Raw genomic sequence first — 25,638 nt, 5'->3', positions numbered from 1 at the left:
AGCGAGCTCAAGGCTGACCCTCTCCCCTGAGGAGGAAAGATGGATTCCCTACAGGGAGGGCTCAGGCTGTGCCCAGAATGTGCTGTCCCATTCCATGGCACCCCACACCTGTCTCCCAGTCCTTCCTGAAATGACACCTGAATTATTTTTACTTTTAACCCGACAACCAACCGCCCGTGACCCGCAATGTGGATTTTTCTACCCAATTACAAAATCCCACCCAAGACCCATGAGGAAGAAGGTGAAAAAGAAGGACTCTGCCCTAAATCCTCCATCTTGCTTTATATATATATATATATATATATATATATATAACTATATTCTAAAACCTTAAACTCTAAGTTTTGCACCATGTGGTAGCACACACTTCTATTCAAACTGCACGCCCACAATCCCAGGAGTTGGATCCTGAGGTGAGGGTTTGTGGGTTTAGATGTGACCTGGAGCCTGGCCGAGGCAAGGACGGTGCTTCCCACAGGAGCTCGCTGCCTTTCCTGCCTCCAGGGTCCTGTTTGGGATGTGCAGGATGTGCTGCTGGCACTGTCAGAGCCCCTTCTCAGGACAAGAGGACTTTTGGGAACTCAGTAGAAAGGAACTGCATCTGATGAGGAAAATGAGGGGATGCCACTGGCATTTTACTGAGATCTTTGGGTTTGCTTGTCCATGCTCCCTAGTGTTGTATTTTGCTTTTAAAGATCCATTTCACATCCATTTGTGGTTGCAGGTGCAGCAGAGAAAGGTGTGACTGTTGAACCTAAATAAAAACAAAATAGATCCTGGCAGGAAGAAGCCAAAATTGTAATATTGCCGGAGAGAGTAAATAGTATGCAGGGTCCTGCTCCTATGGAGTAGTTTATGAAAGACCTATTTAGCGTTATTGAATTAAATCCTGAGAAAAATGGGAAATATTGTGGCCTCCCGAAGTGTTGTGCTTGTGTGTGTGGGTGTGTGCAGCTTGGTGATGCTCCAAACCCTCTCAGACACCCCGAGCCCAGTGTTCCAACCACTTCTATCCCTCCTCCTGCCTGATGACTCAGCAAGTTATTGTCTTTTTCCAGCAGTGTCCAGACTTGTTTGCCTGTAAGAATCCAGACACTTTGTTCCTTTCTTGTTGCTGCGTCACCACAAAGGGCCTCATATGGATCTTATTTTCAACAGCCTCTGGGCAGCACCAAACCCCAGCTTTAGGTGAAAACAGCCACTTCTGCCATAGTTTACAGTTATTTTCAAGCGTTGCCTTGTTTGTAGGTGACTTCAGCAGCAGTGCAGGTATTACAGGAGTGTCATTTGTCTTGATGAACACAGGTGAGTGAGTGACTTTATGCTGCTTTTAATTAGGGACACGGAATTGAAACAAATCGTTGGAATTCTGTGTGTGATCTGAGTGGTGTCGATTTTTGTCAGGGAGGAAGGATTTTGGGAATGAAACAGTTCCTGTGAATGTGTTTCCCTTGGTGTGCTGCGGGGTTACCCTGAGCTGCGCCCTGGACAGTCAAAGTCTGAAATGGGAATGGGCAAAATGAGTCTCCCAATCCCTGCTGTGTGCAACCGCAGTAACAGCATCGAACAAGGTGCTTCATTTAGAAGTTAAAAACTCCGTTTTCCTCATTTCTACCCCAAACCGTTCCTGTCTTAGGGAACTAGACCCTCTTGTTTCCAAACATCTGTGGTTCTGAGGCGTGCTGCGTGGCAAAGGAGAGATTTCCTGCTGCGCTTCCTGCTAGGGCTGCTAAATTCCCCTGGAACAATCTAAACATCATTATCAGCCCATTCAAATTAGTATTTCCTCCCACTTTTGTAAGGGATAAAAGGAGGTTTGTTTCCTTGCTGTTGACTTAAGTGTCCCACTGAAATTCCTTCACAGTAACTGCTCTGGCACTGGGTGCAGTCTGGCGAGTTTAAACCCCCTTGGGGTTACAGCAGCCAGGCAGAACTGGGGGCCATCAGCTCTTCCAGCCTGTCATTAATCCAGGAAATGCCCTGGGCCACCATCAGTACTGCTGAAATTCTTGCCCAAACCCTGATTACAAAACTTCGTAAAGGAAAGCCTGAGGAAATCTTCAGAACATCATCATAAAATAAAGGAACAATGTAATTTATGATTATAAACCTGACAAGGGCTAGCAAGGAGTCCTCGAGGGCTCCCAAATAAGGAGATGGAGCTCTACAACAGCTCCTCTGTTCAGTTTAAGCATCCCTCATGGCTAATTAGACACTCAGTGAAACTGGGAGGTTTCCTTCCTCTGCTGCTCAGAATCTTTTTGTCAACAGTCCTCAGGCGAACAGAGCCGGAGGGCACAGGCTTGGTCAGGAGCACTCCTGGGACTGTTCAGCCCACTGGCTGCTGCTGTCATGTCATTATCTCTCTGTTCTTACCTTCTCAAGTTGTGTTGTTTCCTCTGTTCTTACTTTCTCCAGAAGCTGGTCATTTAGTTACCATTACAGCCTGGGCTCAGTAGTTGTAGTTGTTTTGTAGTTTTTAGGAACAACAGGTTTTGTAGTTATTAAGAACATTCTGGAAGTGCTTGGCAGATTCAATGATCCTGCCTAATTTTCCCAAGTGCTCTGAGGGGTAGCCCCTGACTACATTCCCTGATAAACACTGTTCCTCTGAATTTTAACTTTAAAATTAAGCAGGGCTGGTGGAAATGCTTTGAAGAAAGAAGCCTACCTAGCCACAAAACAGATCATGCAAAGAGCTTGCTCTCCCCAAGATAAAATTCTTCAGACAGGAATTACAAGGATAATCGGAACCAGGCCTTCCAAAGCCTCAGTTCTTTGGAAAGTTAATAGCCAGAATAAATACACTCTGTGCAATATCTGGGGAAGGAGGGTTGAGGGGGAAGACACAGCCCAGACTGTGCTGAAGGGCAAGAAACATTCTGCCTGCTCTGAGTTATTATTGGAACTGATAGAAGGATGATTGTGCATGAACTGTTCTGCCTCAGACTCCCTGGCAGAGGGATACAGCAAAATGAGATACATTTTGAAACGGCAGGAAGAGGAATTGCTGGGCTTTGGAGCTGGTGAAAAGGGTTAAAGAATTTATTTAGTTGTCCCCCCCCCCCCCCCCCCTTTCAAGCTGGATCTAATAAAGGATGCTGTCATGGAAACGTTGAAGACCAAACAGCGTCTAAATTATCTGGCCTCTGCCACAGGTAATACAAGTTTTGACTTACAAGGATTATCCAGAGCTAAAGCCAGAGGGAGTATAAGGTTGCTATTCATTCACACTTTGAACAAAATGTGCCAAACAAGCCTGGCTGAGGCTGTGTTGATGTATGTCTCCATTGTATGGAGGAAAACCAACGTTCAGCCTGGGTTATCCCGTTTTTCACTGTGCCTCGGGGCAGACACGGCTCTCTGTGTTTTGCCAAGCAAGCCAGCATCAGGAATTCATGAAAAAAGAATAACGTAGGAAACAGAATGTTTTCAGGTTGAAATAGAAAGCAGATGGTTCCCAAGGAGTGAAGGCGATGTAACAGGAACTTGTCCTGGCTGAGTGGTGGGATGGATTCCCAAAGGATGTCTTCAGAGGATGGGGGAGAGCGTAGAGAAACACTTTGCTGTCTGAGGGTTAAAATGAAGGCAGGTTGCTCCAGGTGTGATGGACCTCGCTCACACTGCCGTGGTGATGGCATGGCAGGCAGGAGTTGAAGAGGGTGGTGGGAAAGGGTTTTAGGCACTGAATTGAATCCGTGAGGTGTGTGCTGGATGCTCAGCTCAGCCCCTGTTTCTCCTGCAATCTGCTTTTCCCTCATTTCCAAGGAGAGAAGGCTCAAAGGCTGAGGAGGGCACGTGGGTTAAAGCCCCATCCCCAGCAGTGAGCTAACTGTGGTTTGGTCATGGAAACACTCAGCACTGCCCTCATTCCGGGGAGATTTAGAGTCAGTCCTGAGCACTGAGCGTTGGAGGAGCTGCAGGAACCTGCACGGGGTAAAACCCTCTGCCCATTTATCTGGGAACAGCTCCTGGGAGAGCTTAAGCAGCCTCGATGACCTAAGTGATAGCTCAGTCTGGAGTGAAAGCAGCTGGCTCTGGGGCCGTGTTGTCATTCTCCCCTCCCCTGTCTTTGCCAAGATAAATGTTCTTCTCCTCTTTACCTTCCTCATTAAAACGTCTTCCCAGCCATCCCGGATAAATCAAGTTGAGAACATGTTACAGCGCACACCTAAATGGTGAAATTCAATGAGGGAATTTAATAAAGTCTCTCAGGCTGTTGATAAGATAGGAAATGACAACCTGTTAAGGGGTAACGCTACAGTACTTTGTTATTTGTTTATTTATTTATTTAAGCTTTAAATGGTGAAGGGGTTGGAGCGGAAAAAAACACCCACTGGAAAAAGTTATTTTTCAGTGTTTTAAGAACTCCACCAAGTTGTTCTGTGAGGTTTTTGTCATTATTTTTCGTAATACATGCTTTTATGTTGTCAGGTATTTGATAAGGAAATACAATTTCTTTTTCTCCAGTGTGAGCCAACAGTTCTTGTTAAGTGTATGTGCTGGGTGCAAGTGTAAATACTCTGGGTTTGGGGAAGATAAACGACTTTCCTCAGGTGTAGGAATGGAGTAGGAAGTTCCATCATAGCAGCGAGAGCTCAGCTCAGTTTTGGGAGGATGACCTTTGCCTGTCCCACATGTGAGTGCTGACGCAGCAGTTAACAGCTGGAATTAAAGCCAGCAGGGAAGAGATGTGGGTGCCTCGGGCTGGCAGTGCCCTGCCCCTGACACCCTGATCCTCCGGGTGATTCATGCAGGACTCTGCCTTTCCCTGCCTTCTAGATAATCGTTTTTGGGGTTAATACCAGCTTTGAATTTCACCTCTGCCTGAAGTCAAGCGATTCTATCCCGGCCCCTGCACTGTGTCTGCCTTGCTTGGGTCTCTCTGTAGTTGAAGTTACTGTATGGGACTCCTGGAGTAATTTTAGTAGAAATGGAAATAATTGTCCTCTCTTGGGTGGGTTGGGTGGTGTGATGGCTTAGTCCTTGCTGCTCCCATCGTGTGAGGAATTGTAGACTCTCAGAAGAATTTGTGTGCAACGGGATTTAAAGCCCATCCACTGTCCCAGGCTGCTCCAAGCCCCAGTGTCCAAGCTGGCCTTGGGCACTGCCAGGGATCCAGGGGCAGCCACAGCTGCTCTGGGCACCCTGTGCCAGCGGTTTACCAGGCTCAGTGAGGAAGTGCTGATGTCTTAAGGTTTGTCTATCTTTCTGCTTAGACAAAAGATCCGCTTGGAGCGGGATGATGGATGAAGCTGCTGACGGCTCAGTCAGGAGCGCTGGCTCCAAGAACCGGTATTTGTATAATAGGAGTTATTCAGTCGATGCAAATGCTCTGCAGAGCTACAGACCCGAAGTGAGAATGGGAGGAAGCAACCAAATTGGAGGTGTTAAAGGTGTGAAGTGGTCTGAGTGGAAATTCAGGTGAAGCCGAAAGCAGGGAAACTTCAGTGTCGAAAAAGCTCTGGCAAGAAAGTGAGCTATTCTATCCCTTTTTGACCTTCTTGAGCTCGCTGATGATTTATCACTCTGGAAATATAATTTGTCAACACTGGGAGGGGAAAAGGGGAGGAAAGTTTATGAAAATCCACTTTGTCTCCATCGGTGCTCCAACAAACTTACGGTTCACTGTGACAGTGGGAGGAAATAATTGAGTAGCCTTTAACTGTGTTTTCCTCAATTTGAGCGGCAACTAAACTTTTAAAAATACACCCACCCACAGCAGATTTTTGTAGCTGAAAGCTGACATTCTCAGCGTGTAAAAGCTTTGTGGGTATCCTGTGAGCATGGAAAACCTGGATGTGTCCCTGGGTCAGCGTGAGGCCATCCCACTGCTGCTCAGGGTTGGGTCAGGCACTGAGACCACTTTGAAGCACAGGCAGGGAAGAGTTAAAATTCTCTGAGGGGAAAAAATGTTTTTTCAAAATATTTGAATTAACTTCTAAGTGTCTTTAAAAGACAATGCACAAATTTCTGCGATTAGGCCAAAATGTTCTGTAGTTCCTATCTTCAGACCACTGCGGAGTGTTAATTGCAGGAGGTGAGTTTCTGAATTGCAAACAAGTGAGGAAGATGCTGTTGTTTTGTAGTGCAGCCTGATGTAAATTATCTCTTTTTTTTTCCCTTAGTGAAGAAATCTATAAATAGCAAATTCTCTCTTAGCAGGTGGGTTGTGAAATGACTTCAGGAAGTATCAAAGATTCACACAGTATATAAAAAAAAACCCCTGGATTACAGAGTTCTCAAACAAAATTACTTTGTTTTCCAGGAACAGATGCAAATCTGCTTCTAAATCTGCTAATATCATGGAAGCCCCAAATAAACAAAGCTCTGTTTGAATGTTTTGGCGTTTCAAAGTCTGATCCACACAGAGCTGAAAATATCTATCCAGCACAGAAGCTCTGTGATCCTCAGTCGTGTGTATGTATTTAGTTGTGTATATTTGTTCTTCCTAATGGAGAATTAAAATATCATAAATCCATGCTAATGTCCATGAGTCCTATTATGAGTTATTCCAGGTTTCTTAAAATTCCTGATGAAGATAAAATGCAGTAGTTTGTTTATTTTATGATAACTTCATTCTGGGTTTAATTATTCATTAAACAAGATCACAACAAAAGGCAATATATTTTGCAAATATGACTGTTTAATAGTGTGGCACTTCAGCAGAGCAATCTGATATTGAATCTCCAGTGAGGAATGAGTAACTCGCTTTTATTTGAATTATAAATCATGTAGATTACTGCAATGTAGATAGTTAAATTCTGCTCCGTTCTCATGTTCCAGCAAGAGCAACAAAGGTATTTCAGCACTTGGAAAAATGAATGGAGTCTCCACCGAGGGAGCGAATTAAAACTCTGTTAAAATTTTGCTGGTTTATAGCCATGTGTTGTAATTACCTGGTACTGGATGTATTTCCTGCCAGTTTAACTGCATAGATCAACCCTCCAATGTCACAGAGCAGCTCTTACACCTGATACAGCTCTCAGGACTCGAGGATATTTGAAGATCGTTAATGTTCTGCATGAAATGAAAGCATTGCATAGCTTGAGAGCCACGGTGTGTGAGCAGGGCTGGGCAGGGCTGGGGGATGCAAAAGGCTTTGGTCATTAACCTCCTGCCCCTGCACTGGCCCCAGCTCTGGTTTGGACTGTTTGTAGAGAGCAAAGTGCCCTAAGTCTGTGCAGTAGGAATAGAGGATCCTGCAAAATCCTGCAAATTTTCACTGCAACCTGCAAATTTCCGTCTTCGGTGGAAATCCACAAAGGAAAATGTGGAAACTAGAGCAGCATTCTCCATGTCCACCTCTCTGTCTACATCTTAGTGCCAGTATTCCACAGTCAGAGCGAAACAGCCTCCCAAACCCTTTTCCTTGTGTTTTAAAGCCAGCTGAACCCTCCGAGGCTGGGGCACTCTATGCTAACCCAGCCTGTGTAGTGAGGGCACCGTTGAAGCAGCATAATGACTAAATCAACTTGCATCAAGTGGCCGAGCATGATTTTTCAGGGATTTTGTTCAGAGTTGTCAATCATGGAGTTTTCTTCAAACCATTTATGTCATTTGTAGCATTTAAAACTCTTAATTTCCTCCTGGTGTTCTCCCCTGAAAGGTATCACTAGATCAATTTTGTCAACATGTTTCAGGTATCTGTTGTGTCTTTTTTTTTTCCTTATAACCAAACAAAATGTGGAAGGAAAGGGAAAACCCCCACCCTGAACTATCGTTGTTTTAAAGATCTTCTCAATTAAGAAGCAGAGTTAAACCAGATCCATTCCATACAAAATAATCTAAAAAACCCTGTGCGTGTGTTTCGTCCAGGTTCCACGAAGGAGCTGATTGAGAGCTGCTGTGGAGCTGGCCAGCAGTGGGCTATAGACAACGGGGAGTGCACAGAAATCCCTGTAAGTGGAATGGATGGTGATATTTGCAGGTACGTAAGGTGAAACGGAACGTTTTCGGTTGGCATAAAGAATAGCCCTTGAGAAGAAATCAAATGTACTTCGTGGGATGTCCCGGAGACTGGGAACTGTGTCATTCCTTGTCTGAATTAGTTGTAGACTGGCAATACTCACGGCTAATTAGAAGCCAGGATTTCCCCCTCCGTTTGCCCGAAATCTAATCTAACCCAAAGCTTTTTAAGGATTCTTTTTGTCTCTCCGGTGAGCACAGATTCCTGTTTCCCATTCTCTGCCCATCTGTGGAGTTGCAGTTAAACGGGAAGGGCAGAGCTTGGCTTCCCCTCGGCAAGTGCTGAACGCAGTGATTATTCGTGTCATTCAAGGATGTGTTCATTGCCTGGTTCTGCTGGAGCCTGATCCTGCTGCTGGGGTCAGGGTGCCAGGTTCCCTGTGCACAGCGGCAGGACAGGGGTGGCTGCAGGGGAACCTGGACCCCACGAGTCTGGAGCAGCTCCTGGGGAGGGATGAAGACAGTCTCACTCCACACTCACATTCTCAAAAACCGATCCCGTCATTTAGAGCACTGAAAAGCTTTGGCCTTATCCCTTTTATCAGAACGAGTATCACTGCACCTGTCTGAAGGTCCTGGGAGATTGGGATCCCCCCACTGGGATCAGACACGAACCAACTGTCTGTGAAGTAAAGGCAGATTAAAAAGTCCAGCCCCGGCCTGAGTAGGTGCAAATTCAGTACATTAATGAGTTGCACCTGCACATCTGAGGCTGGTTTTGGATGAAAAAAGCCTGATCCTAAATGTTTCAGTCCCTGTGAACCTGCTGGGATTTACAAGAGTAGGAGATCAGGGGTTCAGTTGTCTTACTTGAAAAATTTCAGTTGTGTCCCTGTTTCAAAGATTTGAGTCTGCCTGTAAATATTATGCCTAAAGAAAACATTTTATGTAAAAAGGTGTTCCAGTCTGTGTCCTCAGAGCCTGGCAAGCAAGGACAAAACCTTGCTGCTGCCCCTGGGAGCTGTGCCAGTGAGCAGAGCTGGTGACCCTGCCCCTCTCCAGCCCCAGGGCACTGTCTGTGCTGGAGCCCTGCAATTCCTGCAGCTCCCAAGGGTCTGCTCCAGCTCAGCTCACTGCCTAAAGAGTGTAAGAGGCAGAATCACCAACTCCCAGTCTGATTTGGGTTGGAGGGAGCTTAAAGCTCATTCCTTAAAGGAAATTTCCTTAAAGCTCATTCCATCCCACCCCCTGCCATGGGCAGGGATGCCTTCCACCATGCCAGGCTGCTCCAAGCCCTGATCAGCCTGGCCTTGGACACTTCCAGGGATCCAGGAGAGTGATACAAAGTACACGCTAATTAAAATTAATTCCCGTTCTGCCAGGAGGGTTTTCTGCACATGTTTAGGTGTTAGAAGTGGGGTGGTTGAGGTGGCACTGGGGTGTTTCCAGAGCATGGCAGAGCACCATGCCCGGGGTGACAGTGTGGTGGCCCTGGCATGATTGTGACTGTGTGACAGTGTAGTGTGACAGTGTGGTGGCCCTGGCAGGATTGTGACAGTGTGACAGTGTGGTGGCCCTTGCAGGATTGCCCAGAAGCAGTGCTGTGTGTCCACGGTGAGGGAGAACAGCTGCCTGGCTGGGATGGTGGCTGCCAAGGAGGGGGACACGTGTGGCCCCGAGGACAACGACCCCTGCACCGGCTCGTCCTACAAGGTGAGCTGCCCCACAAGGTGAGGTGCACTACAAGGTGAGGTGCACTACAAGGTGAGCTGTCCCACAAGGTGAGCAACTCTGCCTGCTCTGTGCAGGTGTGCAAGGTGTCCTCCCTGCCTGCCTCCAGCAGGGTTTGTTCTTGCGTTGCCCTGGGGCATGGAAAAGGTGAAGCTGCAGGAATGTGGCAGTGAAATGGTGCTGTTGGCATTACAGTTTGTAGCCCCTTTTAAAACTTGTTTTGAATTAATTTCCATCTCCATTTCATAGACCTAACTGGCTGCATTGCTTTTGCTTCCTCGCTTTGGAAGTAGCCAAAAAGTCCATTTTAGTTTTTATAGCTATAGTGTAGAAGAATTTAGAAAATGATGGGGCAAAACTGAATTGAGGAGGTAATGTGAAACCCATTGCTGGGCAGTTTTCTTGGCTGCAGTGTTGAATTGTGGCCCCCTTTCCCAGTGCCACACAATGCTGGACTAGAGGAACAAGCGTTTAGATGATGATGGAAGCTTTTGTTCATAAATAAAGGCAAACCATTAATGGACAGCACAAATCACAAATCCTGAGCCACAGCCTCCGCTTAGATAAATGAGATTTGCTTTATGAGAACCAGTGGAGCCAAACCAATTTAAACCAGTTTGAAGATTCAGCAGCTCGCCTGTCCTGTTTTCAGCAGAGCACTGCCTTTCAGAATTCATTTCCCTCCGATCAGAATTTACATAGCTATAGCTCAGCTTAAATGCAGCTTCCGTCGGCTCAGCAGGAGCCTGATTAGTTCTATCTGCTCTTGTACATCGCAGATTCTCGCAGATAATTGTTCACTGGAAAAGCACGGAAGTGGCCATCCACTGCAGGGTTTGAGGTTTAATTAGCTGTGCTGGTTTGTCATCTTCAGAACCATTGTTAATTTGGGTCCGAAGCCTATAATTACAGTAAAAGGAGAATCTGTGCGTTCGGGAGAAGACATTAATATGTCTGAAATGTGACAGAATTGTTATTCTGAGGTTTTCAGCAGGGGTGGTTTGCATGCCAGGCAGAGCCGGGCTGTGGAGTCAGCCTGATTACACTTGCCATTCCTCAGGCACAGGTGGGGAGGGAGAGCTCCATCATTCCTGCCTGAGCTGAAACCAGTGACAAAATACTCCCGTGGAATGGTTCCTCATGCCAGCTCCAATGGGAATTTCCCCTTAAGATAAACCATCTGGGACAGTAAAATTACTGAACAGCTTCACTCACCTATTTAGCTCGTTTAGCCTCTTGAGTCATTGCAGCTACTGCTTGAAAAAAATCAATAAATATTGAGACTGTTGAGACTTCTTATTACTTTAGCATTACAGCATGTACTGCTGTAATACAAAAATAATCCAACTTTGTACTGCTTTCTAATGCTTTGTATTACAAGAAAGGTTTTTGTAATTTCATTGTGGTTAAACATTGTTTCAGAGGGGATCTGGCAGAAGATGCTGACAGTCCATAGTGGTGCTTCCCCTGAGCCGCCTGCTTTTAGCAAATGCTGTGGCATAAATCAAAAAAAGTTTACGTGGAAAGATTCTTTAATTACCCCCAAACCCAGAAAGATATTTACACTGTCTTGCCAAAAGTCAGGGTTTTACCTCCACGTTACAAACATTTGTAGGTCTTCAGGTATTTCACATGTTTTCACCTCTTGCTTCAAGGTGAATGTGGCAGTGCTGGATTTTCAGATCCAGGAGTTCAGCCTGTGCTAAATCAACCTAATCTCAGGGTGCTTTAATTGTTAGTTACTCCAACACAAAAAGCACGGCCTTAGGGAATTTCCCTGGTGGATGGAGACTCCACCTTGGTAAATCCAATTATGCAGGATTCCAGCAAAGCTGGTTTTGAGGGGAATGCAGAAAGCTGTGAACCAAGGAATGGTTCTCAAGGTGGGTTTCTCAGTTGCAAGGTAAAAAATCATCATATTGGCTATTAAATCAGTTGCAGAATTCCTGGGAAATTCAACAAGCAGCTAACAGGAGGTTGAGGCATTCCAATTTTTGCATTTTAGAAGAAAATTCTCAGCGAACAGGTTTTTCCGTTGGAAAATGAGACGGTTTTGTTCACCTGGAAAATATGCGAGCCCAAAGATGTATGACTGATTTAATACCCTCTGTCATGCCTGCACATGGGATAAATTGTGAATCAAACCATGGCTGAAAGAAGCCAGGGTCTTCAAGGCAAATACTGCATATTTTACAGCACTTCAGTAAAACCATGTATTTTCTTGAACTTCTATTTTGCATATTGAAGGTAACAAAACTGAGCTAAAACAAACTAAGAAAAAAAGAGCAGAAAACAGAAATTTCTTTTTCATAAAATTTTGAATTTGAGCGTTCTGGATTTGGGGAGGATGGCAAGAGGAATTTTCCCTTTTCCAGCATGGCCACCATTCATTATTGCTAGGGTTCGGGGTTTTTTAAAATATTTTTTTGAAAAGATAATTTAGCCTATTTAGTGTACAAAATAATTCACCCTCTTCAAACCTGTGCTGTAAGTTTTTCAGAAATGTATTTGGGCACGTGAAGGGAGCTCCTTATGGCTGTGCATATTTGCAGATGTGAGTAATGTCTGCTGTTTATGATGTTTGGGGATTGCTCAGATTGGGAAGCAGGGCTGTAAAATGTGAGCGGCAGCCATCAGTGCTGGCTGAATGTGCCAGGCTGTGCACTGAGCCTGAAATGTTCACAAAAACCCAAAAAGTCCTGAAAAAAGGACCCAGCAGAAGAATTCTGAGCATTGAGAAGGCAGTGGATGGCTTTCCCTGCTGGAGACAGGCTCTGGATTAACGGGAATGCCCAGTTTGGGTTTCTAATGTTGAAAAGTGATCCCATTTCCCTCCTCCTTATAACACTGCCTCTCTTACCTGCCCTGCGCAGGGCAGGGATCTCCCTCCTGGGAGCTGCTCTGTCCTTGGACTTTGTGCTGACAGGGCTCCTGCTGCCAGCCTGAATGCTGCCCTTCATTCCCTGTGTCTGACCCCTTTCCACAGGGGGAATGTTGGAACAGGCTGGGGGCTCCTCTCTGGGTTCAGAGAAGCTCTTCCAGTGGAACTGCAAACTCTCAGTGAGCAGGTATCAAAGGGGAAAGAGACTCTGCTTTTTGCCAGTGCAACAGATGTTATTTATAGCTAAAATACATAAATAAATACATTAGGGGTGAGAGGACACTTAAATTCAAATCCACAAAGGCTTCTCCAGCTCAGGTGTGAGCCCTGTTGTCTCTGCAGCAGAGATCACAGCTCCTCAGCTCCCCTGCTTGGTTAGGTACCCACTGTGCATCCTCAGCGTGGACTTTCTGAGTTCGGTATCATTTATCTGAGGCCCTTTTTGTGGCCTGACTGTGCAGTGGATTTGTCTGGGGCCGATAAAGCAGCACACAGTTTTTGTCTGCCGCCTTCAGCAGAGCAAACTGCGAGAGGAACGTGGCAGTGAAGGTGCCGCTCAGATATTCTGAGGAAGGAAAAAAGAGAGAAATAACTCATCAAATACACCCTGGCCCCCCTCCAGCCAGTCTCAGCAGGATGCTGAGAGCACGGCCAGGTAATTAAAGGTCAGAGCAGGTTTGCAGGGCAGCAGTGCAGAGAGGAGAGTCTTCACTGACACCTGACAGGGCTGGGATGCTGCTGACCCTCGCGTCTGTGCTATTCCAAATTCCTCTCGCCTCGCTTCAAACTGGCCACGTTTGGAGCTCTAATGGAAGGAGGTGCAGGTCTGTGTTATTTTGTTGATAATTTTTGTTCACACCACACACAACAAGGCCTGTGAGCAGGAGCTGGGAGGAGCTGACCTGCAGCCCCAGTCCTTCCTGGCGTGTGGAGCTGCTGGAACCACTGGCACAGCCAAGGCTTTGTGTTTGCTGTGGCTGCACAATGGCAAAAAGAAGCACGAGTAAAGCTTTGGTATTTACAGCTATCCACACTCCAAATGTTTTTCCAGATGCTCCATTGCTTAGGAGAGTGCAGATCAGTTCCAGGTGTGTGTGGGCTCATCCCTGAGGCCGTGTTAAAGCACAGAGTAGAATTGTTAACATGGGAAAAGACCCCTGAGATCATCAAGTGCAAGTGTAAACCCAGCCCCACCGCCCTGCTCACCACTAAACCACGTCCTCAAGTGTCCCATCCACACGTTTTTGACCACTTCCAGGGCCGGGGACTCCAGCCCTGCCCTGGCAGTTTGTTCAGTGCTGGTTGCTGACGTTGCCCTTGTCTTGCAGCAATGCTGTGACTGCTGCAGCCTGGGCCTGCGCCTGAGGAGCGAGGGGAAGAGCTGCGAGTCCAACATCAACCTGGGCTACCCCTGCAGCCATGTGATGCTGTCCTGCTGTGAAGGGGGGGATCCCCTGGTCCAGCCCGAGATCAGGAGGCACCCCCAGCCCCTGCCAACGGCGACCCCCGAGAAGGGTGAGTGTCCTTGGGGACTGGGACCCTGCAGACAGGGGCTCTGCCCCACACACGCCTTCAGGAGGGAGCAGAGACCCCACACATGCCTTCAGGAGGGAGCAGAGACTCCACACACACCTTCAAAAGGGTGCAGAGACCCCACACACACCTTCAGGAGGGAGCAGAGACCGCACACCCACCTTCAGGAGGGAGCAGGGACCCCACACCCACCTTCAGGAGGGAGCAGGGACCCCACACACACCTTCAGGAGGGAGCAGAGACTCCACACACACCTTCAGGAGGGAGCAGAGATCCCACACACACCTTCAGGAGGGAGCAGAGATCCCACACCCACCTTCAGGAGGGAGCAGGGACCCCACACACACCTTCAGGAGGGAGCAGAGACCCCACACACACCTTCAGGAGGGAGCAGAGACTCCACACACACCTTCAGGAGGGAGCAGAGACTCCACACACACCTTCAGGAGGGAGCAGAGACTCCACACACACCTTCAGGAGGGAGCAGAGACCCCACACACACCTTCAGGAGGGAGCAGAGACTCCACACACACCTTCAGGAGGGAGCAGAGACCCCACACACACCTTCAGGAGGGAGCAGAGACTCCACACACACCTTCAGGAGGGAGCAGGGACCCCACACACACCTTCAGGAGGGAGCAGAGATCCCACACCCACCTTCAGGAGGGAGCAGGGACCCTACACACACCTTCAGGAGGGAGCAGGGACCCCACACACACCTTCAGGAGGGAGCAGGGACCCTACCCACACCTTCAGGCAGCTGCTGATGGGAACAGGGCATCAGGAACACAGCTGGTCTCCTCTCGTATCAAGCCCAGGTTTCCTTGTTCCTAAAGCAGGTTGGAAAAAGCAAGGAAGCTGTGGATGTTTCTCATCCTTGAATATTCCTGAGGCCTCACTGAGCAAGGAGCTTTGGCTGTGTGTGTTCAAGAAAAGCTGACTGAGAAACTCACTGAAGGATTAATTAGAATGTCACAGAAAGCCTTGTCAGGCTGGGTCAGGAATGGGAGCACGTGGTCCAGCCGTGGCTGGTGTTTAAAAGCACTAGGGAGGACAGTGCCTGACAGCGACACTGCTAATGCCAATACAGGAGAAACCAACAAACTGTGGTGTTGGAAAGTCTCCAACCCAACTGGGTAACTTCTTCTCCTGCAATACAAAATTGAGTGTGGGGGCAGTTTCAGGCAGGGGTCAGCACAGTACCTGAGTTCAGATGTCAGTGGAAATGGGGCATGTGCAAGGTGAGCTTGTGACCTCCCCTGTGACAGTTTTTTAGTGGCTCTGTGAAATATCTGTCCCTGCAGCCTCAGGGCAGGAGGAGCTGGCCCTCCAGCACAACGCTGTTATCTCCAGGGTGGGTTCCTTTGTTCTCACCCTTGCAGTAACTGTTTTTGGGTAGATCTGACTGTAGTTGGCATCGTGTGCCCACACCCCCCGTTGTGTCCAGTGCCACCCCCAACAGCTCTGTCAGAGACGTTCTGCTGCAGTTTCAGAGAGGGACGATCACCACGAGGCGTTGTCCATCAGCAGTGAGGCCGAGCTGTCCAACAGCCTGCCTGGGGATGACCTGGATGAGTGTCTGCTCTACGGCGGGGAGCTCTGCCAGCACCTCTGCATCAACACCGTGGGCTCCTACAAGTGCTCCTGTTTCCCCGAGTTCACCCTGCAGGAGGATGGCACCAGCTGCTCTCCAGGTCAGAAAAGGGATGTGAAGGGCAGGGTCTTCATACCTGCTCTCAAATCAAGCTTCTCTTTACTTTCTCTGCAGCTTCTCTGAGGTTTTTTTGATGGCTGTTGATGCAGGTTTGTCTGTCGTGTTTATTTCAGTTTCAGGACTCAAAGTAGAGCTTTCCTGATGTTTTGTTAGGGACAGCTGCTCTGTAAATTACAAAGGATTTTGTGGACTATAAGAAGTGATTCACAAGGCAATCTGCTTTCTTAAAATTCTGCATGTTCTGTAGAAACTGTACAATGTAAAGAAAAATGATAAGTTAGGAAACTCAGTTGTGCCTAATTTTTGTGTTTGGTGGCATGGGATAAGGGTGGTGTTCCGTATGTTCGAATTAAGAGTGTTTGCACTTTTCAGAAGAGGAAGGTTTTTAAAGAGATACCTGTTCTTTTCAGAGTAATTTTGTATTTCAGTTAGATTTTCTTTAGATAAGTTTAGATAAACTCAATTCAGACAGAGAGCATTGCTTCCTGAGCTCTGATTTTTATCTAAAATCATTAACATCCTTCAGTGACAACAAACTCTAAATTTATCTAGTGTGGTGGAAGTCTGGGAAAGAAAGTCTATTGTGCTGTAATTGTTTGCTGTGTGGAGTTCTCCAATGGCACAATTTCAAGTCAGATAACCCAGAAAGTTGAAGCCTCGTATAAGTTACAAGTGCTTTGTGTTATTTAACGGGCAAAAGCAGTGTTTCCATCCAATGACAGAACTCCTTAGGCTTCTAATCCTCTGCCCAAGCCAAGCAATGAGCACTGTGTCCGTCATCCTTCTTAATTTGCTGTTACAGCATTTACCTCAAGAATGCATTTGACTGTTCCTGTGGCAGCTGTCTGCTCTGCTTATATTGAAATTCTGGGAAAGGAGCCTCATCCAAAAGAGGCAAAGAAAAGTTCTTATTTTAGCCCTGCCAAGTGTGGCCTGATTGCTCACCTGGAGCGTGTTTGTGGTTTTGCTTTGCTGTTCCTCTCCCAGCACTGCCTCTGCTGGAGCTCCGTGTGAAACATCATCTGGGGAGTGATGTTCCTGCAGATCGGCAGCACTGCGGGGCTCAGGGCTGTGCCCAGGGCTGCAGAGGGGTTTGCAGAGCTCACCTGGGGAATGGGACTGTGACAGGGGCAGGGGACACTGAGGGACCCCAGAGGTGTGTGGCAGGGCCAGGGCAGGGCAGGCTGAGGGAGGCTCGGGGAGGTGGTGGGGAGCCTCAGTGTCTTTGCTGGGCTGAACCACATGTGGCACAGTGACCTTTCAGCTCTCCTTGTCCCGCTGTGTCTGTGCACATCTCTGCATTCCTGGGAAAGCCACTCAGGCTGTGAGAATTCAGGTGAATTTTGGCTAGAATTTTGGTTTGTCTCTGTTCCACAGCCTGTTATGTGTCTGTGCTGACTCCATTTGTTTAGGGAAATCACTCTTCCCATCCCCCAAACCTACACTGCAGTCACCCTTGGTCATTTAAGGTTGTCACAGTTTTGGAGCTCACACTTTGCTCCAGGTGACACTTGGAACTCAGTGGGAACAGGACACATCCCTCTTGAGGGAGAATTTAGCCCTGTAGATTTAGGCTTCTGTTTTGATGGTGCTGATAAACTGGGTTAGTCTTACTGATGTAACGGAGCTCTTTCCTTCGTGATACCTTTAACATTACTGTCTGTTGAAAATATTAGTGGCAGACAGCAGCTGTCATGTTTTCCACTTGGCTGTACAAAAGTCATTCCAAAGTACCCTGTGCTTGTAAAGATGTTTGTTGTTTGTGTTGAAATAGGATGGACAGGAAAAGGTCAAAGGCTTCTTTTGGGTTTGGGTTTTGTTTTTTTCCCATCAAATACCGAATGAAAGCCACTGTATTTAAAATCCAGCAAACGTTTTAAAAATTAAATATGCAATTTCTAGCTTATTCAGATATTGCAGGTAGCATAATAAGCTTTTCTAGCTTATTCAGATATTCCTTTACAGAAGTTGTTGTCAGCCAGGCTGATCTGTATCCATAATGATCTCTGATCTCTATCCATGATGTTTGTTTCCTCCTCCAAACCACGATGGAGTGGGGTGGATGGGATCACCCCTTGCCCTGGCATAGACACTGGGGACGCTGCTGTCCCTGACCCTCCCTTGCCTTGCAGATCCTGACAGGGAACAGGTGACCAGGCTGGAAGCTGAAGCCACCATCCCTCCAGTGGCTTCTCCCTCCCAGCCCATCCTCGTGGTGTCCCTGCAGGAAGAGCAGGACAAGTGCAAAGGTAAGCTGGAGGTGTCAGCTGCAGAGGGATGTTAGAATAAAACTCCACTCATCCCTTCTCCAGTCTGATTTCAGTGCCCAGCTTTAATCTCAAGCATGAGGCTGAGGAAGTGTCAGGGGAAACCCAAGGAAGAAGTTTGAGGCTGCTCTCTGCTTTCAGGGTTACTCCCCAGCTGCTGCTCAGGCTGGGGTGGGCAGTGCAGCTGTGCAGGGTGCTGGGGGCAGTGCAGGGTGCTGAGGGCAGTGCAGGGTGATGTGGGCAGTGCAGGGTGCTGGGGGCAGTGCAGGGTGCTGGGAGCAGTGCAGGGTGCTGGGGGCAGTGCAGGGTGCTGGGGGCAGTGCAGGGTGCTGGGGGCAGTGCAGGGTGATGTGGGCAGTGCAGGGTGCTGGGGGCAGTGCAGGGTGCTGGGAGCAGTGCAGGGTGCTGGGGGCAGTGCAGGGTGCTGGGGGCAGTGCAGGGTGCTGGGGGCAGTGCAGGGTGATGTGGGCAGTGCAGGGTGATGTGGGCAGTGCAGGGTGCTGAGGGCAGTGCAGGGTGCTGGGGGCAGTGCAGGGTGCTGGGGGCAGTGCAGGGTGATGTGGGCAGTGCAGGGTGATGTGGGCAGTGCAGGGTGCTGGGGGCAGTGCAGGGTGATGTGGGCAGTGCAGGGTGCTGGGGGCAGTGCAGGGTGATGGGGGCAGTGCAGGGTGCTGGGGGCAGTGCAGGGAGATGTGGGCAGTGCAGGGTGATGTGGGCAGTGCAGGGTGATGTGGGCAGTGCAGGGTGCTGGGGGCAGTGCAGGGTGATGTGGGCAGTGCAGGGTGATGTGGGCAGTGCAGGGTGATGTGGGCAGTGCAGGGTGCTGGGGGCAGTGCAGGGTGATGTGGGCAGTGCAGGGTGCTGGGGGCAGTGCAGGGTGATGGGGGCAGTGCAGGGTGCTGGGGGCAGTGCAGGGTGATGGGGGCAGTGCAGGGTGCTGGGGGCAGTGCAGGGTGATGGGGGCAGTGCAGGGTGCTGGGGGCAGTGCAGGGTGCTGGGGGCAGTGCAGGGTGCTGGGGGCAGTGCAGGGTGATGTGGGCAGTGCAGGGTGATGTGGGCAGTGCAGGGTGCTGGGGGCAGTGCAGGGTGATGTGGGCAGTGCAGGGTGCTGGGGGCAGTGCAGGGTGCTGGGGGCAGTGCAGGGTGCTGGGGGCAGTGCAGGGTGCTGGGGGCAGTGCAGGGTGCTGGGGGCAGTGCAGGGTGCTGGGAGCAGTGCAGGGTGCTGGGGGCAGTGCAGGGTGCTGGGGGCAGTGCAGGGTGCTGGGGGCAGTGCAGGGTGATGTGGGCAGTGCAGGGTGATGTGGGCAGTGCAGGGTGCTGGGGGCAGTGCAGGGTGCTGGGGGCAGTGCAGGGTGCTGGGAGCAGTGCAGGGTGCTGGGGGCAGTGCAGGGTGCTGGGGGCAGTGCAGGGTGATGTGGGCAGTGCAGGGTGATGTGGGCAGTGCAGGGTGCTGGGGGCAGTGCAGGGTGCTGGGGGCAGTGCAGGGTGCTGGGGGCAGTGCAGGGTGCTGGGGGCAGTGCAGGGTGATGTGGGCAGTGCAGGGAGATGTGGGCAGTGCAGGGTGATGTGGGCAGTGCAGGGTGCTGGGGGCAGTGCAGGGAGATGTGGGCAGTGCAGGCAGGAGTGTCCAGCTGTGTCAGTGCACAGCAGGAGGGTTGGAAGCAGCTGCACAGGTTGGGCACAGGCTGACTGCCCTTGCCTGCGCTGGGGTTGTGCCTGGCTGTCCTGGCAGTGTGGAACTGCAGCTGATCTGTGCTGGGGGTCCTGATGGATTTTGCAATTTTGTGTCGTGCAGATAACGGCCCCTGCAAGCACCTGTGCAACATCGTGGAGGGAGATGCAGTGTGCTCCTGCATGGCTGGGTACACGCTCATGGCTGATGGGGTTTCCTGTGAAGGTGAGTGCTCTGGGCTCCCCACAGAGCCATGCCTAAATGTTTGTGTGCTCCTCATTTTCAGAAGTGGGAATTGCAGTGCCATCGGATAGACCTTGGTTTGGCAGGAGGAAGCCCAGCTCACAGATACTCCTGAAGCACAGCGTGGTGTTACCTGCCGAGGTGGAGGCCAGCCAGGGCTGGTGCTTTTTTCCTCTGACATTGCAGGCTTTTTTTCAGCCCTTCTGGTTTCTCTTCCCACGCAGGTTCCTGCCCAGGCTGTGTGTCACTGCTGTGGCCATGCAGCACTCTGGCTGGAGCAGGAGCAGGGAGCAGGACACCTCTGCTGTGCTGGGACACCCTCAGGGCACAGCTCTGCCCTGGCATCTGCTCTGTTGGCTCCTAGCTCCTCCTGCCTTGGACACCTGAACTCAAGGAGGCTTCACAGCTGAGGCAGGACGTACCATGGGGTGTGCTGGGCCAGCTCCAGGTGTTCACAGGCTGCTGGAGCTCTGGCCTGCGCAGTGATGAGCAATGAATTCCAAAGCTGCACCATCACCATTCCCATTACAGGAATTTTCAAGGGACCTTCTTGAGGAGTGACAAGGGATATGTTTGCCCAGGGAGGGTTTGGGGGTCAGAAGCAATGCCCTGTGACATACCTTAATCATAAATCTCTAAGTAAGGGAGCAATAACAGTGAAATGCAAGCAGGAGCTCCCAATGCTCAGAATTGCTCACAAATTATCCACATCGCTCTTAATCTTAGATCTTATTGAATAACAAATCATTTTCATGAAATTCCAGACAGTCTGTGAAGAAAATGGGATTTTAATGTCACCAGATGAAATATTCACAGTGCACTGCTTACTCAAGTGTGGTGGAAGCTAATTTGATTAATTAATGTCAGAAGCAAAAGGGGCATTTCAAGGCAATCGTTTTCCTACAGGAAATGAAAAGATTTATATTTGTCAGTGGAGGCAGTGAGTTTAAACGTTGGCAAGGGACATTTATAATCTCTGTTGAAGTCGGGATCTGATGGTGAGGGTGGTGGTGCACTGGAGCAGGTTTCTTTCAAGGAGGGTGCACTGTGTCTGTGTGAATGCCTGCTTTTTATAAGGATGTTTCTTTCTGGAACGGCAGAAGTACAGGAGAGTGAGCAAGGACTGAACGATCTCCGAGGGTTTCTTGCCGGCCTCTTTTCAGTGTAACTGCTTGTGTTCCAGCCTGGTGCTGATGTGGGAGCTCCAGCACACTCCATCCTGCCATCCTGGGCGCGGGAGAAACATCATTTCATTTCAGGAACTGTTCTAATGGAGTTCTGTTTTTCCCTTTTGCCTGCCCCGTGCTGCTGTAGATTTGGATGAGTGTCTCACAGGTGCTCAGGCTTGTTCCAGCGGACAGTTTTGTGAGAACACACTGGGATCTTTCTCCTGTGTCAGCCCCAGTGGGATGTGTGCAGAGGGCTTTATTCTCAACAGGCATAGGAAATGTGTTGGTAAGACGAGAGGCACACGTTCCCATCCCATCACAGCTCTCCATGCTCTGCAGCCACACCATCCGTGCTCCAGGCCCCCTGGCCATCCCTGCACCTGGCACCTCAGAGCCAGGCAGCACCAACACATGTGCACCATCTGCTCAGCCCTTCACCCCACGAGCTGTGTGCTGTCTGCCTTTTTCCCCAGCCATCCGTTCTCGGGGTGCAGGTGTAGCCTTGTGCAGCAGCCCCCAGCCCACAGGTGTGGTGACCACAGCAGCTCAGGATTCAGGTAGCCTTGTGCAGCAGCTCCTGGCAGCTGCAGGAATGCAGCTCTGCTCCTGATCTTGCCCCTGAAGCCCCTGATGTTTTCCCTGGACTGTGCAGGAGGGATGGATCTGTCCTTTCTCACCTCTCCCAAGAGTGTTCTGCACCATCCCACTGCCCGTGTGTCTGCAGCTCTGGCAGGAGCTGCTGTGGCAGGAGCCAAGTGCTTCCTTTGGCTCATGTTCTCCCTCTGCCCCACGGCATCAGAACAGTTTTGTTATGACTGCACCAGATAAACCTCAGGCACTACTCATGAAAGCAAAGACACGTTTCCCATTTGTGAAGCCTTACTCCCTCACTAAACACCAAACCTCTGTGTTCCTCTAACGCAGGGCACTTCTTACAGGTATCCTTTGAAATAACCTAAAAAACTTGGGAAATCCTCTTCCTTTTTTTGTGTGTGTGCTCCCCACTCCCATCCAGCTCTGCTCCGTGTGTGGTGCCAGCAGAACATTTGCCATGTTTAACATTTTTTCCTACTTTTGTCGTCCAAGGGGAAAGCCACAGGCACACTGTGGTTTGCGTTTTGCTCGCTGCCTCCTTCTCCTGGGGTATCTTTTTCCAGCCTAACCGCTTTTGTTCTCCACCTTGAGCTGTCCCAAACACCGCGAGAAAACCGCTGGTAATTAGTCTGCAAATTCTTGTTGGTTTAGCGATGTCACTCTTAGCGTGTTCTACAGTCTTTGCACAGGCACAAAGCAGCTGATAATCTATGATCTGTGGAATTTCCTTTAGTCAGAGGTGGGGGATTATAACTCCAGGTGCATTCAGGAGCAGACAGCCAGGATTCCCAAAAGGCAGCCATGCACAGAGAGGAGTCAACAGCTGTTCGAACAGCTCTCACACAGCACCTCTGGGAGTTTTTGGGAGCACATCCCGAGATGTCTTTGGGCTGGAAGCTCCAGGGATAAGAGGCAGGCTGGGTGCTGCTCTTCTGGTGACTTCCAGACAAAACCATTCCCACCACACACTGACAGCTCTGTTCTTGTCCTTGCTGCTCCCAGCTCAGTTTCCCTCCTGACAGGGAGCAAGACGTGGTCTCTTTATTCCTGGACCCACAGGGTGGGTGGCTGCAAAATAACAAAGTGCCTGCATTGCACAGATGTGTCCCATAAAACAAACAGAGCTGAGGAGATTGGAAGAGAAAAAAAAAATAATGAGAAACTGCAGATTCAGCACAAGAAAAGTCTACATTTCACTTTTTTAATAGGAGGTGCACCAAAATGAGGTTTTTGGTGTCGAAGTGCAAATTGAAATAAATAGCACTAGGTAAATGTTGATATTCCTCTGCAAAAGGAATATCATCCAGCTCTTGGATGTAAAAATGTGCTCGGGGATGGAGTGTGTGCTGCTGTTTGCAGCAACAGATCTGGGGAAAAAAAGAGTTATTACATGATTGCATTTCACTCTGGGTTTTGCTGACATAAAGTGAGGAATGTTGCTGCCACACACACTGAGCAGATTCCTCAAAAATTAACTGTGTGACTTGTTTTTGGTATAGTACTGAGTTATTTTTTCCTCTGTTTGCTGTTTTTTAAATTAAATATCATCTTACCCTCCCTCACAGCCCTAATTGGGTTGGATGAATACCACAGCTGGTCCAGTGTTGGAATTAACTGTGTTTGAGACTGAAAGCATAACTCTGTTATTCCTAGTGCTCTGTCAAGCATCTCACTGACTTGTGGAGTTGGCTTCCACGGTCATGGGCACTCTGGGGTCTACAGCAAATTTAGGAATTTGTTTAGACAAATGAACAAAACCAGGGATGTTTGCATGATAAACTGGCCAGCAGTGCTGGGCTGGCAGCTGGCACAGCCAGAGGTTCCTGTCCTGGCTCTGGGCAGGCAGAGCAGAGCTTTGCATGGCCATGGCTCAGGGTTTAAGCCTTGCAGCTCAGCCCAGCTCACAGTCAGTCTTTAGAGCTTGTCAGTGTCTCATGTGCACAGAACTCCCATTGAAAGCAAGAATTCTGCATTGTAATCTGCCAGTTTCCAGCATTTTAATTTCCTCAAATGTGTTCCAGCCAGTTCTGCATATTTTTTCAAGTACTCAGAGTTTTGCAAATTGAATCAAAAATACAGACAAAACATGAAATCATATTCGATTTTTTTTTCCTCTATGAGATCACAACCTTTTTTTATGCCTGTTATTTAATATTCCACCTGCTGATTACATGGAATGCCTCCTACCCTCTTTGGTTCATATTTCAGACAAACACACTTTACTCTTTTGACGTGGTGCTGGACTGACTCAAGCTCATGGTGCTGTCAGTTTGTTTTTGTGAAGGACCTTTTTGTGGTTTTTGCAAGGACAGATAATCTCAGACCTGTGGTACAGCCAGCAGAAAGTCTTGCAGTGCTTTGCGTGCTGTTAAGTGGCCATCCACTGCTGGTTTTCTCTACAATAAATTTTTTTAAAAATGAAAATTATTAAAGAACTAAGCCTAAGGTGAGAGGGATCTACCACAGAACCTTGTAGTCATCTCTCAGCATGTTGAGGGGATTTTGTTACCCCCACAGGATCACTTGTGAAAATACTCCTCACTCTAATGAACAGAAACTGGGAAAGGCATTGGGGGGACATAACCCTGCAGGAACTTTGGGGCAGGCAAGGACCTGTCTCTCCATGGAGGAGCTCAAACCTCGTGTGGGACAGGTAGAAAGAGATCCAGGTGATGGTCAGGACCTTGCTGTGGATCAACCAATTCCTTTGGAAAGGAACTCCACAGCATGTGGAGGGTAGCAATGGCAAACAGAGCAAAAAAAGAAAAGGGAAATAGGAATAAGTGAGAAGTGCAATGTAACCAAGCTAATGCAGGTCTTGCAAAACTCAGTGCACACCACCAGTTATCCCAGCCCACCAGGAACTGAAGTTTTTTGGTGCTCCTCCTCATTTCCTTGCTAGAAAACTAGCTGACACAGTTTTAAAGACAAAAATCTTTTCAAATGGCTTTTCCTGTTTTCATGCTCCACGGGGGAAGTCATATATCTGATGTACTTATCTGAAAATGAGGTTCTACAGCCAAAATGAAAGTCTGATTTAAACAATACTTGCTTTATTGTGTAGTATGAGAACAGCTTCACACACAGAGCAGCCAGAGGAGTGGTAATGGTTCTGGTCACATTTGGCTTTTGTTAGCTCTAGCAGTTCTTAGCTTTATATAGAAATGGGAATGTGTGAGGCTTTGTGGAGGTTGGCAAGAAAATTTCCCTTCCCAGTCTCTGACCCTTTTTGTTGCTTCGAAGTATTTGCTCATCATGCTGTTCTAGCTTTCGTTATTAACATAAGCAAGACCTGAATTTGAGATGATTTCATCCAAGCCTATCAAAACGTATCATTTTAAAGGTGTTTCATATTCCTTCCCTAATTGTCTCATGCTCTGCAATCTTGCGTTCAAGTGGTTTTTTTTAAAAACTTTTCCACTACTCCACCTGCTGAAATCAGATCTCTTTAAAGCTCCACATACAAATTTACAAACTCGATTGAGCCGTCAGGGTTCCTCTCCATGAGTTCCTGCATGTGCAGTCGCAGGGATGCATTTCTTAGGGAGCAGGTACCAGCATGATCCAGCTGAGAAGCAGGGTGACCCTGGAGTAGTTGCCAGCCCAGCAGCCCCTGCCAGCCTGGCCTGAGGCAGCAGGACTGCTCAGTGGCGGGGCTGTGGAGCTCTGGTGAGGAGCAGTGGGCATTAATCCCTTTCTCATTCATTTGTCCAGGAGTTCCCATCCCGTCTCCACCGGCTGCTCATCAATCCTCTGCCTTCCCTCAGTCCTGTCCATCCCTGTCCCCAGTGCCTGCACCACCCCATGGCCTCTGGGGAGAGGGGAGGAGGAGGAAATCCCCCTGGGATTCGTGTCTCCTCAGTCACTCTGTGCTAACTAAAGACCCTGGACTAAAAACATCTCCCATCAGAGCACTGTAACTGCAT

The 25,638-nt window shown here is 48.8% G+C and overlaps 1 protein-coding gene across 1 annotated transcript in view; it reads left to right on the top strand.

Annotated features, from left to right (window-relative positions):
• FBLN2 (fibulin 2) overlaps window positions 1-25,638 on the top strand; it is a 94,083-nt gene that overhangs the window by 53,745 nt on the left and 14,700 nt on the right. The window contains exons 4-9 of the mRNA XM_066195477.1: window positions 7,819-7,930; window positions 9,492-9,621; window positions 13,849-14,035; window positions 15,541-15,747; window positions 17,900-18,016; window positions 19,830-19,931. Coding sequence (XP_066051574.1) covers window positions 7,819-7,930; window positions 9,492-9,621; window positions 13,849-14,035; window positions 15,541-15,747; window positions 17,900-18,016; window positions 19,830-19,931 — 855 coding nt within the window. The remainder of the gene's footprint in view (window positions 1-7,818; window positions 7,931-9,491; window positions 9,622-13,848; window positions 14,036-15,540; window positions 15,748-17,899; window positions 18,017-19,829; window positions 19,932-25,638) is intronic.

Source organism: Chamaea fasciata, unplaced genomic scaffold (genome assembly GCF_029207755.1).
Source record: "Chamaea fasciata isolate MVZ Bird 193981 ecotype frontalis unplaced genomic scaffold, bChaFas1.0.hap1 SCAF_13, whole genome shotgun sequence".
NCBI classification, from domain to species: domain Eukaryota; kingdom Metazoa; phylum Chordata; class Aves; order Passeriformes; family Sylviidae; genus Chamaea; species Chamaea fasciata.
Note: the sequence above shows the minus strand (reverse complement) of the source record. Positions and strands in the feature narration are given on the sequence as shown.